This window comes from Gopherus flavomarginatus, chromosome 6 (genome assembly GCF_025201925.1).
Source record: "Gopherus flavomarginatus isolate rGopFla2 chromosome 6, rGopFla2.mat.asm, whole genome shotgun sequence".
NCBI classification, from domain to species: domain Eukaryota; kingdom Metazoa; phylum Chordata; order Testudines; family Testudinidae; genus Gopherus; species Gopherus flavomarginatus.
The window spans coordinates 123,605,626-123,620,939 of NC_066622.1; the positions used below are offsets into that span (position 1 = coordinate 123,605,626).

The following is a 15,314-nucleotide window of genomic DNA, read 5'->3' on the forward strand; positions in this document are numbered from 1 at the left end:
ATTACCATGATGACCAATTCAGTTATTTCTAAAACGTTTTAACAAGTTTGTAAAGAACCTAGCAATATATTTTAGGATTATGTTGTCTAAAGAAAACTTCTGTGCATAAATGCAGTATCTTAAACCTCGTCTTTCAGGTTTTGAAATTGTCAAGCTTCAACTAAGTCTACACAATTATTGCTCTGTGTGTGTGTGTGTGTGTGTGTGTTATTTAATCAAATTGTTAGTACTATACATAAAAGATTTAGTCTTATCATTGGTCTGTATAGGACAAAGCACTCTTTAGAAGATAGTGGAATCCATCATTATTTTTAAACATGCAGTGTTATGGAACCATGACTGCCTGGATCAGTTTTACAACTTGTATTTCCTATGTAATTTATTGTTCTGATTATTGTTTTTATTCACTCTCCCTAATATTCTGTAACCACCACCTTTTTTATAATAAAAAAAATCGTATTCAATACTTTTACAGCCAAACTTTGGCAGCAGAGTTGTTTGTCTATTCGGTATTGCCAACTTGTGTTTTCATTGTAAGTCTTGCAATATTCTGTTTTTTTTTAAAAGCCTCAATTCATGGAATCGTGCAATTATGTAAGAATCTCAGCATTCTCTCTCATTCCTTGCAAGTTCCTAGCTCTCATGTTTGAGAACTTCCTGAAAACATGAACCTCAGAGGCTCAATACCCAAAGGCAAATAAAATAACCCTCAATTGATTGCTTTTAAAAAAAAAATCTCATTTTTAATTTAATCTCATAATTTTGGGGGAGGTGGGATGAGGGGTGACTCAAGATTGTTAAGTACTGAACGCTGGTAATACTAATGTATCAAAATATCTTTTAAAAGTTCCTATCCTAAGTCCTGAAAAGGAGGACAAAAGTATAATGATTTGCCCATTGCCTGCTCTCCATCACACAAGGTGTGTGACGTTTTAAACAGCTGAGATGAAGGCACTATCCAGATAATCAGATTTAACAACAAATTCTTAGCTATGTTATTTATGGCACCTTAGAGTTATACAGCTGGTATAGCTAGTACAATCTAATTTACTCTTCACTCTTTATACCAATTGTCTAAAGGGAGAGAAATGAACAGAGAAAAAATTAATCTGATCTTGGTCATTCACTAGCACAAAGTAGTTTTCACCTTCAGCCAGGATATGAGGATGCTTTTATTTTTTTAAGAGAAAGTTTTCAGGGATATATAAGAAGAAACATGAAAATATTTATATTGGGTTTTGTGTATTTTTATCTTCAATAAAATCTGTGAATTTTGAGCCTAAATCAATGAATGTACATATATCTTCTGATTTCCCCTTGCCACTATATACCTATGTTCAGAGGTGAAAGTAAGCAGGTATGGTCCGGTATGGCGCACCAGCAAGAGCTGGTATGCAGTGCTGGAATGGTTTCCCCAGGCTGGTGATTTAAAGGGCCCGGGGCTCCCTGCAGTGGCCAGAGCCCCTGGCCCTTTAAATCCCCACAGAAGCCCTGCTGCCACTACTCTGGGGCTCAGGCAGTGATTTAAAGGGCCAGGGCTCCCCACAACATCAGGAGCCCCGGACCCTTTAAATCGCCACCAGAACCCAGCTGCCGGAACCCCTTTAAATTGCCCCTGAGCCATATTCCTGCTCAGGACTCCAGCGTCCCAGTAAGCAGAGGTGAAAGTAAGCCGGTACACTCCACTATGGCGTAGCAGCAAGAGCCTGTGCACTGTACCAGGGCAGATCGGCTTCCCCTGGCAGCAATTTAAAGGGCCTGGGGCTCCCAGCAGTGGCTGGAGCCCCGGGCCCTTTAAACTGCTGCAAGAGCCCTGCTGCCAGAGCCCTGGGGAAGCAGAGGGGCTCAGGCAGTAACATAAAGGGCCCGGGGCACCTGCCGCAGCTACCATCCCAGGCCCTTTAAATCGTCCCCAGAGCCCTGAGGTAGCAGTGGCGGGGCTCTGGTGGCTGTTTAAAGGATCCGGGGCTGCGGCAATTGCCCCCACCCCAGCCTTTAAAATAGCCGTCGGAGCCTCGCCGCCACCTCCCCAGGGCTCCGAGGACGATTTAAAGGGTCAGGGGCTCTGGTAGCTGCTACTGCCCCGGGCCCTTTAACTTGCCACCGGAGCGCCGTCGCCGCTACCCCAGGGCTCCGGCAGCAGGGCTCTGGGGACAATTTAAAGGGCCTTGGGTGGTAGTGGCAGCCGGAGCCCTGGGCCCTTTAAATCACCGCCCGAGCCCCTGGCTGCTGCTGCTACCCCGGGGCTTTCACCTCTGCCGATAAGTCCTTTAACTTACTTTCATCTCTTCCTATGTTTAATATGAGCTTGCATTATAACCCTCTGGTTTGCATTTACAGGTTGGATATCTCCTTGATTGAGGTTTACTTAGATAGTTTCGAGTCGTTTTCATTTTGGTAAGGACTGTAGCATACGGTTGCGCTGCAGCACTTGCACTGTGGAAAGAAAGCTCTCTCCCCCCACTATGTTCCCTTTTTGCAAGAGAATTTGACATCACAAGCCATACTCCTATTTCCCGATTTCTTGTGACTCTTGTTATCCATACACAGTAAACTTCCTAGTGGTTCATGCAGTGTAGTTGTAGCCATGCTGGTCCCACATTACCTCACCTACCTTGTCTTCCTAATGTTTTGGCATGTTATATATATTTAGCATGGCCTATTCTGGGCCCAATCTGCTCACAACAGAAATTTTGCCTGAACAGGGAAATCAGGATTAGGCTCTTCATGGCAAACTCTGCTCACCTCCAAGCTCCTTTTGCTACTTCAGGGCTTCTATCATAACAATGGAATTTGCCAGAGGAAAAGTTGCTTTTGTGCACATCATGGTTGAATGAGTGTTTAAACAAGTCAGTTTATCAACTACTTTGTCTGAGATCACGGAAATGGATGCATTATATCAAAACTGAAAGTAATATTCATTTCATTTACTTTAATGGACAAATATATAGGGGTATTCCCCTCTCCATTCTCTTTCATGATAAGTACTTAACCTGAGAGGGAGAGACAAGTATTAAAAAGAGCGAGATCTGTCCCTTAATGGTAGTCACCCTCTAGTCTATTTCCTTGCTGCTTTACAGTCATTGTTTTTTACCTATATCTTGTGTTTTTCAAACATCAAGGCCTCTTTGTTGTGCTTTTATCTTAAGTGTCTGGGGAAGTGTGTATTACATATCCTGGTTTTCCAAAATCATGGCATGACTACACTTGTTATTATTTAGCTATCTAGTTTATCTTCATATGCTCCTTACCCTTGGTGTCTGCTCTTTTTCATATTAATAAAAGATGGTCCAACATATCTGTTTTGTTCCTAATTACTTTTTCCTTTTAGTTAACCTGATATAATTTCTACTGAAACCTCATAATTGTGTTACACAAACTACCAAGCTTTGTGTACTGAGAAAAGAAATATGAAACGGAGGAAACTTCACTTTAAAAAATAAAATGAGAGCGAGAGAGAAACAAACCTTCACCCTCAAACACACCATTTAAAAAACACACATTTCTGAGTACAGCTTATAACTCAATCATTTACATGATTAATATTGCCTATAAAATCATGAACATTCTGCAAAAAGGTCAATTTTTTTCTTGCGTTTATTCATTACTTGCAATTATTGAATTAAGGGTTTTTTTGTGTGCAAATTGTTTATTCCATGATTTGCAATTTGAGCTGCGTTGTTCAGTTATGACTGGTCACATAGTCACAGTGCATTGGTTCTGTTCATTGTTTGGATGAGTGCAATTCTTTATTATAACCATCAGGTTTCTGGCATGACTGTTTTATACAAACAATTTAAAGTTTGCTTTCCAGGTCAATTTCAGCTTCAAAATCCACTTTCCTCTGATGGTTGTGCTCCTATAACAATCACAAAATGAGCTTGCATAAAGGGAGCACAAGCAAAGCCAAAGTAAATGTTCTAAAAACCAATATTTGCTGGAAAATATTTATCTAGCTCTACTTCCAAGTCTTTGACATAGTTCTCCTTACTGGATTTAATGTTGCAGGCTTGTTGAAACCTTGATTTAAAACCATTTTGAAGCCTCACCTAGTACAGTGACTTTGGGCCTCATGCTCCCATTGAAATAAAAGGCAAAACTTCCATTGACTTCAGGGGGGAAGCAGAACAGGCCCCTTTGCTATAATGTTTTGCTTGTCTGAAAACGTCAAGCCATAGCCATTGATTGAACCTCACTATTCAGTTTAATTACTTTCTTCATTGCCATCTCTTTGAGCGACTCCCGGGCTGGTGGAGCTCCTGTCATTTTCAGAATGTCCCTATTGTTTCAGAGCAGTGTTGTTGCAGCCACGTTCGTCCCTTGAAAGCTTGGCTCTCTCACCAACAGAAGTTAGTCCAATAAAAGATATTACCACACCTCCATCATCTCCCCGTATTGTTTCAGCTAATATAAACCTTCACTCTTGGTAAAACAGCAACCAGTAAAGGCCCGAATCCTGCCAATACCTATGCGTGTGCTTAACTGAACTGGACGTACAGTTAAGAACATAGAGTTTTCAGGAAAAGGGCCAGAGTTTTTGCAAATTCAATTTCAGATGCAATTACTCTTGAGTTATTTAAGTAATTTTTTTTAAAGTCTTGGTACTCAGTACAAGCGGGTGTCTCATTCATCTACAATTGCTTCAGAGAACAGATTATTTTTAGGAATATTTTCCTCGTTGCAGTTTGTAATAACATCTTGAAAACCTCAAGACAATCTGTTATGCATCTCTCTCCTTTAGTATTGTGGGGTCATCCAGGCATACTAGGCTTTTATTTTTAACGACACCCCCCCCCAATGCTATGAAGCATTTGCTTTAAAAATAAACAAAACCACCTCCAACAAATTTCACAAAAACTTTGCAGCCATGGAACAAAAAAGGCATAAGGTAAATTTGGGGGCTACAAACCTAGAAGTTTTACTGCACCTTTAGCTTTCAATTCCAGCTAATGGATTTGTTACACAAATTCTTTCAATATTACTGGAACTTCCTTGACGATCAAGGGTAGCAAAAGGCCATGCAGTAGATAGCCATATTTAAAATTCTTGCAATACATCTAGGGTTGCCAGTTTTGGTTGGATGTATTCTTGGCGATTTCATCACATAACAATCTTTAATTAAAGATTAACCTTTAATTCCTGAGGACTCCAGGCCAGGCCTGGAGAGTTGGCAACCCTAACTGATTCTCTGTAAGTGATACACAACTGTATTTCTTAAGAACATTAATACTGGTGCTTTAAAGTATTACTAGAGATCTTAAATCTGAAAGAGCCTATACTGACGATGCCCAATCATATTCCAAGGATACTGTAAAAAAAGGACCCACAGCGAGCGAGTCTCAAAGCCTGAGTCAGCTGATTCGTGCTGCAAGGCTACAAATGGCAGCATAGAAGTTCAACTCTGAGGGGAGATGGGACTCAGACCAGGTTCCAGCCCGAGCATCTACACTGCTATTTTTAGACCTGTAGTATGAGCCCTGTGAGACTGAGTCAATTGACCTGGGCTCCGAGACTTACTTCTATGGGTCCTTTATTTTTACTTATTGCCACGTAGACATCTCCTAGGCCATACTATAAAAAACCCAGCAGAAAATAAGAATGCTCCAGTTTGAAGTCAGAAAAGAATAAGCCACCAATCTACAGTTAGTATTCTTTGAATACACTATATATATAGCACATAATTTATTCTGAGGATCTCACGGCTTTACTCTGTAGGTAAATCTCAAAATACCCTTGTAAGTTATATAAATGTTGTTATGCAAATCTAACTATTTTGTCTCAGGTGTTCATGTGCTAGTATAATGCTGAGTGTAATAGTGGAAATTATCTCATTTATTACACTAATATTCCTTTATTTGTGTTCCTGTAAGAAAATAGGAATTGCCAGACTGGATCAGACTTGAGGTCCCATTCTGGGCCAGTGTCCTGTCTCCAGCAGAGGCCAGTACCAGTTGCTTCAGAGGAAAGTGCACGAAACCTTGCTGTTTATATCACAATAGAACAGTTTTCTCTAGTAACTGTTTTCAGTATATTGAAGTTTAAGCAATGTTGGATCCACATATTATTTTAACCAATCAAAAATTGGGGCTGCAATTCTTGCATGACGTAATTCCATATTGGGGTTTCAGAGAAATTTTAGCCTCTATGAGCAAAAAGTCCCTCCACGTGGACTTGTTTCCTTGTAAATCACACCAACCTCGCTCTCATTCACCATGAAATGTTCTCTCTGCGTTGTATGCCTCTGTATATAATAAATCTCGGTTGAAATGGTTTCTGTGGAGTGGGAATCCCCAAGGTAAAATTGCTTCCTAGTTTAGGTACCAAAGTTTGGGAGCAAATTGGACATAAGGAGAAGGAATGAAATAAGAAGCTTGAACTTTAATTCCTGAGCTGTTTGTCACTGAGCTCTCCAGCTGGGTGCTGGTGGACTTCTGACAGTATGAACAAATAAATATCCTGTATAATCATCTCAGAAATCCCTTTCTGAGGCTTCCCAGGAAAATCTAATTCCTTAGCCCAATAAATAAAGGTTAACCACCCCTAACTCAATACAACTAAGAATAAGTTAGTCTGCAATAATCTAAAGCTTCACAAATTCACTTTATAAATAATATAGGTCTGTTCCTCCAACGGAAGAAAGAGAGAGGACTCTCAGAAGGAGATAGAAGCCTATGTCAGAACTGGCTCCACACTAAAGATTTTGCAATATATTTACCAGAAATCTGAAATAGTCTCACAAAGAGGAATTAACTTTCTATCCCTCTAGAGCAGTGGCACTCTGAATGGCCTGCTGCCTGCCTATAGACATATAGTGATCTCAAAAGTAATAATTTTGACTGCCAAGAGATTGTTTCCCCAAGCCATGTAATGTATAATAATTTTCAACCACCAGGTGGCTCCTCACAGATGTTTTCGCTAGTGTTTCCCCCTCCTCTCCCCCCCCAGCTCTTAGCCATCAGTGGAATACAATGTCTTGCACACAGGTGTTCACACTGTCCTTACCACACAGAAGAATTCTAATACTATCAGGATTAGACAGTGGAAGAAAGCTACCTCTACATTAAAACACTGGAGACCCATAAAAGTGATGTTTTCAAATTCAAAGGATCAAATGTGTTATTACCGGAGGGGGGGGGGGGCCACCATAAACAATGAAGACTGCTATTGTTGATGGAAACTTCCATCTCCCCCCCCCAGAAAAAAAGAGGGGGGTGACCATTTGAAATAAGGATCAGATGGTTTTTCTACTGAATGGAACCTTCCAAGGAGCGATTTAATTTCCACAAGTTTAACAGCTAAAGGATACCCTGCTGCATTATCTAATGAAAGTCCCGCTGAGATCCGTGCGTGCCATATAAACACAGGGCTGAGCCTGAGAATGGGAAAGATGTGCGAGATAATGAAGACATGGGAGTCATTATGTTTTTGGCTAGGGGTTCTTCATTCATCAAACGCAGTGAATGAAAATATTAAATACTGCATGCCAGGTTAATGAGCTGTTCCGTTATGATCCTCTCAAGATGTGAGAGCCTCGCACAGGGTACCCTCTCAGCCAGGCTCAGTAGAAACCTGATCATTCAAACCAGAAAACCACTTCCCCCTCTGAAAACACGCTGTACACACCAGGGTTTTTTTTAAGAGTCATCTTCGGCAATGCAGCTAGCTCTGTAGTTCGCCCGGATATTTTTAACGTATATGTTGCGTTTTTAAAAGGATGAGCACCAATAATTTTTAGCGAGGGTTTTCTGTTAGCCTCTCTCTAGCCCCCTCCCTTCAAGCATCAACCACCTCTCACAAATCTAGCCAGATCTGCCTTTCCAACCAGAACGTTCAATAGCAGTTTCATACAATCATCTGTCGGTAACACAGCAAGCAAAGAAACAGCCCCCAGTTCAGCTATTCACACACAAAATCCCCTCCGAAACCGTGCATTATTTTGCAGATCGAGGTCCTTTTTCATATGCACCGTAGAAGCTAATTACATGTCACCTCGCTCTATTTGCATTTACTCGCTTTTCCACATAAAACTGGATTAGGATAAAAAAATATTTAAAATGGACAGTTACCAGCAACATTATATCACCTGATAATGCCGAATAAGGCAATGGCTGTATTCTGCCAGTCGCACCACACAGAATAAAAGGCTATTTGCATATTTGCTAACCCTTTTGAATGAATGCATCTGCAGCTGACCTTTAACAATAGACTCTGAGATAGCACAATCTGTGGGATCAGATTGGAGAGAAGGGGTGAATATTTTACCATTACAATCTCTGCGATCTCAAAAATCTCCTCCTACGGAACCTCTTCACAGCTGGAGATAAACATTCTATTGTTTCAAATCCGCATTTTAAACGCAGGTTCAACCACATGAAACCTCGAGAGGGAACAGGATCAGGATCAGCACGGGGTCTAAAAATCCCCAGTGTGCATTTCCCCCTTCCTCCGGTAATGCATTGCCTACCACTACCAGGAGGGTAAATGCGACAGGGGTGCTCCATCTCCCTTGCTGTTTCTCTCTTACCTTCCCTGGCTTTCAGCAAGACAGTATTGGCAACAATATTTTCCAGCTCCATTGACCGTATCAATCAGCGAAGGTAGCGGCACTGCAGCAGGATGTCAATTGCTATAGGTGCTGCTGGCTCTCTGTAACGACTATCAGCCTCCTTCCTCTAGTGCATTATTCCTCCTTATTTCCCCCTCCTGGAGTTTCCTTTAAGAAAGTCACTGCTAGCTCTCCCCTCACTAATATTTTCTCCCCACTCTATTGCTCTGCTACTCCATTCTCCTCCCCCCGGCTCCCTCTGATGGTTTAATATTTCAGATGCTGCTGCCTCCCTCTCTCCCTCCCTCCCCGGGGGTGTGGTACTATGAAGCTGGTTTCGCAGCATTGCGCAGGCGCCGTCCTCAACAGCTGGTTCATTCCTCAGCGCTACGAGGCCGGGAATGCTGGGATTTGTAGGCTGAGCGCCTGCTCTTGGTTTTGGCTTGCACCTTGAGGAGACCTCCATTATGTAAACCCAGAGGACGGGGAGTTGCCAGGGCTGTACAGGAGCTATGACACATTACATCTAACTGTTTTGAGAGGCTACAAATGCAGCAGATCATCTGCATAACATAGGCAAGCAATCACCAGCCCAAGCAACGGAGGGGGTGGGGAGTATGTTTCATCCCCTGCAAAGTATTTCAGAGTTCCTGGAAGCAGGACACTAGTGGTAGCTCGTTGCTTTTCTGGTGGGGGAAAATGAGCGACAGAGGAAAGCGGTGGGGAAATCACCAATAATAGGAGACTTCAATCACCCAAGTTCAATGAAACGCTCACATTTCTTCAAAACCGCTGAAGTTTGGTTGAAGGCTGGGAGAAAGCCATGCCCCACGCGTCGTGCAAAAACGCTTGCACCCTCTCTGGGTTTGCACGAAGTTATGAATTTACTGCCGACGCCTGCGCAATGGAGACAAAGCCAGGCAGTCGTGTATTAGTCTTCTCATGTGTTTTCTTTACGGTATGCTGGGGTGGGGAGAAAGATACTTTGTGCACCGTATACTGTTAACGATTGTTTCCAGAGACCCTTGCTGAGTTGCATAAACCGAGCCGCAAAGTGCGCTTGGTTTCCTGTAGATCTTACTTCTTCAGAGGTTACGGACCTACGAGACACGCGATTCAAACGGGTAGGGGTTGGAGGCAGGCGCTTCATGCATTTCTCTGTTCTCAGTAGTGATTTATAAGGCTACTTTACCAGCAGCAGCTGGGATAGCTCCGCGGAGTTAATCAGCCACAGCCCCACTGCAGAGATCAGCTTGTACTGGGGCGCCATCCAGTGGCTCGTGGTAGGCAGTGTCTAATGGAGGTACAGTCACCAGGTCACGGAGCGAAATCCTGTCTCTATTACAAGCAATGGGAGTTTTGCCATTGACTTTATTAAGGCCAAGATTTCCCCCCCTCAGCTTAAAAGTCATAAGGCCTTATGAAGCCCCTACAGCTCCCAGAGACTTGAACTGAAAGTAAGGGTGCTCAGCAACTGCAAAAGTCAGGCCACTGTTTTTAAAACAAAAGTGTCCTTACCTGTATTATGAACAACTGCATTATTACTTACTTTATAGGACATGTGTTTACTGTGTGCCTTTTATAGCTAATGAAAACAGGCTGATCAATTTCACTTTTGGATTTGGGTAGTTTCATTTCAAGTTGGTTAGATGCTCATCTATCAGCATAGCCACAGAATAGTTAGTTTGCAAACTAGGGAATGTTTATCCAAACCCAAACATCTTTAAAAACAAACACATCTTCCTAACCAGCAGCAGCTTTTTAAATATTGTTGACATCTTAAAATTGTGGGTTAGGAAGCATAAGGAGATCTTGTCAGTTTGACTGCACTTTTTTTCTCCTTATACAGCCATCCCTAAATAACTCCACTAACTTCAGTAGGAACCTTGCTTTCAGCTATGTTCAAGTAAGACCATTAATTTCAGGGGGATCATACGTGTGTAACTGAAAGGAACATTTAGCCCAGGGGGAAATTTTCAATACTAGACAACTTGAATCCTACCTCTATTCCTGTATTTGAATGTCTGCTATATAGAACAGGTGCCATCTATTAGCATGATTTTGATCTTATTTACACCTCTGTGAATCAAGTAACTCTACAGAAGCCAAGGTAATGACAGCCACATAAACAAGATCAGGACCAGACTCATTACATTCAATGAGCCCCCTTCTTATCTGCATTAATTAAATCCTTGTGAAGCAACCCAGATTAAAGTACTCAGCATCTTCTTGCAAGTCTGATATAATCACCATGCCTTCCTATCTTTGTGTGCATGCTGATTATACCCCAAGATCAGCCAGAGAAAACTGTCTGGGGAAAAATGATACTCAGACCTCCTACTACATTTAGATTTCTGAACATAGGGAAATGGCATTTTTTATCACAATATTAAATGCTCTTTTGCACATGATGTCAGCAGGGGCTGTTACTACACTGTCTTCCAAGTCTTCTTAACATGTGAGCAAGTGCTCAGTTTGTGGGGAGACATGCTATGTTTCGGTTAGTTATTTTTTGTGTCAGAGATGCAAGGTTCTGGAGCTAGAGTTGCTTCCTGGGAAGCAGGCACTGGTGTTGGGCTAAGACTCCTGAAAGAGATTACCCCATATGCTGTTTGACCATCTCTGTCCGAGGTCTAATATTTATGTGTAAGTAAAAGACATTTAGACTATAGCCAAACTACATCAATTTTTTCCATAACTGGGAAGATGATATATAAGACCCCAAACATCTGCTCAACAGAGGGATGATGGCGAGGTCAGAACAGGACATTGGTGTCACAAGACAGGGCAACTATTTTAAATAACATTTTTCATATTCAAACAAATGAAATACAAGTGAAAATATTTTCTTTTCTTACCTCATGGTGCAGCTTCTTTCTTGAATTCATCCTATTCACCCTCCCCGCAACAGGATACTTGAGCAGAAGCAAGTTTACAATAAGCAGTCACTTGGAAGTAGGTCTTCCATAAGCTGAAGTGGTCATGTAAGCCCTGATCTTGCCAGATGATGTGCAGTCCTATGCCCACACATCAGTGAGGTAGGGGCAGGGGTTCACTTGTAAGGAACAGCTTGCAGGATTAGTGCCTTGGACTCCCACCCCCTGAAGTGCTCACTGCAGCCCACAACATGCCAAACAACCTTAACTCTCATTAATACTAATAGAACGCATGTGCACCCAGCACTGTCCAGGAGCAGACTCTTAATCAATAGGAAATATTTTTTTCCTAGGAACTTGGGGCCTGCTCAGGCATCCATTGAAGTCAATGGAAATTTCACACTTGCTTGTTGCAGGAGGCACCACAGACTGAACTTTTAGGACCAGATTTTCAAAATAGCGCAGCACCAACCGTCAAACCCTTATTTAGGTGCCTAAATGAAAAGAAAGCTCTTTTGAAAACCTGGCCCCAGTTGGTGGATGCTGAGCACTTAAAAACAGACCTACATGCACCTGTTGAATCAAATATTGGTTTTGCCACTATATACCCAAGGAAGTTTCATTTCACACATGGCAGAAGAATCTAAAGGTGCTCTAGGGGATGGAGAGATGGACTGAGGGCTACCTGCTTTGTGAATGTGTATTTTTATTGTACTTCATGGGGAAAAACACTGCCGCTTTCATCACATATGCAACAGATGCACCATCTTCTGAAGTCCTATCGCATGTGTCGTTTGCCCACACTTTGAGCTTGTTGGGGAAGTGGATGCTGAGCTCATCTTCACATTCCTGGTAATTGAAATGCATGTCTTCACATACAGTAATGATGCTTAGCCCACCTATTGCCATTAAAAATAATGAGGAGGGGGGTTTTTAATGATGAAAAAAGATGCCTAGGGTGTTGGGTTTTAGTCATTGTACAAGAAATAAAATGGAGACAACCCCTTCTAATTAAAACGTTTTTAAATAACGCAGCTCAGTGCAATGCTTTGGTGCTTGGTAGAGTTACATTCATAACTTTTTTTTAAAAGAAGTGTCCTGTAGGCTTTCCCTTCCATCCTCTTTCCTACATTAGTCTACTAGGCTCCACTTCCACCATCAGGTCCCCAGTGGGGCTCTGCATGGACACAAGGAAGTCTGTCCTTCAGATCTGTCTCCACAGTGGAAGTGCAAGAGTGAGCCTGTAGCAATCTAATGGCAGGAAGAGGCCTTTGGCTCTGTGGACGGGCCCCTGCATCTGTGCAGAGCTTGTCACTATACGGGGACCTTACGTTGTAAGCTCTTGTAACAAGGACTTTCTTCATCTTTGTGCCTTCTCAGCAAAGTCATAGACAATTAAATTACAAACAATAATAACAAAGGGTACCCAGAAACCGGTATCTTCCATCCTGTGTTAAATAGACCATGTGCAGGGAGGAGGGAGTAGTTCAGTATCCCTGTTTTCTACTAAGGCGAGGAAAGTGCTCACACAAAACAGGTCAGTGTTAAGATATAATCACTCTTGGAGCTGGGGGTATGATTCCAGGCTCATTGAGCTAGTGTGCTAAAAACAGCACAAGCAGCAAGATAGGCTAGCTGCCCTGAATACATACACTCTGAGACCCTAGGCATTCACTAGCTTGCACCACCATGTCTACACTTCAATGTTAGCATACCAGCTGGATGAGTAATAGTTGTCTCCTCAAGCTGGGAATCATACCCCAGCTCAGTGTAGACATACCCTCAAGCTCACAGGCAATTGCATAGTGCATGCAGTCATCCTGCACTGATGGACTATGCCACATTCTACAGCTATATTTCGAAAGTATACTTCTCTCCTCACCCTCCCTCCTGGGTAAGGAAAGATCTCCTTGCAAAGAGACAAGGTGAGTAAACTTTAGTAATATCTTTTATTGGACCAGGTTCTGTTGGTGAGGTACAAGTTTCAAGCCACACAGACCTGAAGACCTCTGTATAGCTCAAAAGTTTCTATCATCAGCAGAAGCTGGTCCAATAAAAGATATTGCCTCACCAAGCTTGGTCTCTCTAATATCCTGGGACCAAAACAGTTGTAACACTGAAATCCTTGCAGCGAGACAAACACAAAGCACCTCTCTATAATTCACCTCCACAGAGCTGGGGGGAGGGGGGAAGAGGTTCTTTTTTAAAAGGTTCCTATGTGTTACCCAATCATCCAACTGAGGAATCCCTATGAAGCCATGCATTCCCTCTTGGAGTAGCCAGGTTATTGAGGACGTATCAAGCACAGTTTTAACCAACCCGTTTGGATTATTTCATCCATTGGTCTCTGCTAGTGAGGGAAGTGGACACAAATGTAGTATCTTCTTTTCATAATAGCATTGCTGAGAGGAGGTGGGCAAAATGCACGGCCTTAAATGGGGATAGATCTGGAGTATCCAAGTTGAATCTAGGCTCCAATGCCTTTCCAGAGAGGTACCCTGTCCCACAGCAGCATGGCTGGCTCAGTGGCCAACCTCTCAGTGATCTCCCAGCTATGCAGTTTTCTCCCCTCCTCCACACATCTAAAGGAGAAAGTTGGAGGAACCCGGTAGAAACCAAGGATTAGATGCCAACACTGTTCTGAGCAGCATTCACTGTTGAGGAGATTTTCAACTGAAAATGCCTGGTTCTGTTCCCATCTAGGGGAGGACACTGCCTAGAGTAATCTAATCATTCTGCTCCCCTTCTGTTACTGCTCTGAAATCCCATGCCTCAAGTGCATGTATTACATTGCCCTGGAATGCCAGTTCATGCAGATAGATTAGGAGGAGAACAGGTATCAAGGCTCCACTTCTTCCTCTGTCAATTATCTGCCTGCTTCCATGAATTGAGGCCTGATTCTTCTCACAAGTATGGTAGAGGATCAGGCCCCTAGCACAACTGTGCTTCTCTTTGTAGCAAGGAAATGGGGGCAGGAGGAAGAGAGTAGCCTAATGTTTGTGTGTGTGTGTGTGTGGGGGGGAATATTGAAGCTCAGATGACTAAAGGTATAAATAAAGGAGATCTATTTAAACTCTTACAAATTAAGGTATTTTTCATTTAAAGCAGGTCAGAAAAGCCTCACATGTCCTCTTAAAACCTTTAAGGACAGCTTGACATCAGGAAAAGCAGGGCTGGCAGCCCTTTTGTTTATAGGAAAACGGGTTTATAAATAAAATGCTGACAGCCTAAACTATAAAGGCACAAATGCATCACTGTAATAATAAAAGGAGGGCAGCTAAGCAGAGCGCTATGAGCCATTATAACAGATGAGTCATCAGCAGGGTGGGCTCACAGATCTAGAGCCATGAATACTGCAGCAATTCCCATCTTTAGGCTGCCTCTAGAGCAGCAGCCCCATGGCCTGAGGACTGTACATTTAAAGTGTCAGGATAAGGCACCATGCTTACCAGGTGCCTTTGCCTATGTTATCTGGAGGAAACATCTCACACACACACACCCTGAAGTCCATTCATCATCATCTGTAAGCTGGCCTATGTTTGAAAGTGAGTTAGGTCCATCCCTGCAAATTGCTGAACACCCCTCACCCCATGAGCTCACACTGATGTTCCATGGCAGTAGGTTGAAACCAGGGGGGGCAATTTGCCCTAGGCCCTGCAGAGGTTCCCATGAGAGTTTTTTGGGGCCCCTGGACCAGGGTCCTTCACTCACTCCAGGGGCCCCGGAAAACTCTCGTGGGGCCCGGGCCCTGGGAGCTTCTTTCGCTCTGGGTCTTTGGTGGCAATTCGGCAGTGGGTCCCAGAGCGGAAGAACCCTCCGCCGCCAAATTACCGCAAAAGCGGGGCCCCCTCACAGCTGAAGACCCCGGGCCCCTGAATCCTCTGGGCGGCCCT

At 43.0% G+C, this 15,314-nt stretch overlaps 1 protein-coding gene across 2 annotated transcripts in view; it reads right to left on the minus strand.

Moving 5' to 3' along the window:
* Positions 1 to 8,789, minus strand: part of GRK5 (G protein-coupled receptor kinase 5) — a 229,615-nt gene extending 220,826 nt beyond the window's left edge. For both annotated transcript variants that reach the window (XM_050959000.1, XM_050958998.1), the window contains exon 1: positions 8,525 to 8,789. In XM_050959000.1, the coding sequence (XP_050814957.1) occupies positions 8,525 to 8,576 (52 nt within the window). In that variant the 5' untranslated portion in view covers positions 8,577 to 8,789. The remainder of the gene's footprint in view (positions 1 to 8,524) is intronic.
* Positions 8,790 to 15,314: the final 6,525 nt, after the last annotated feature.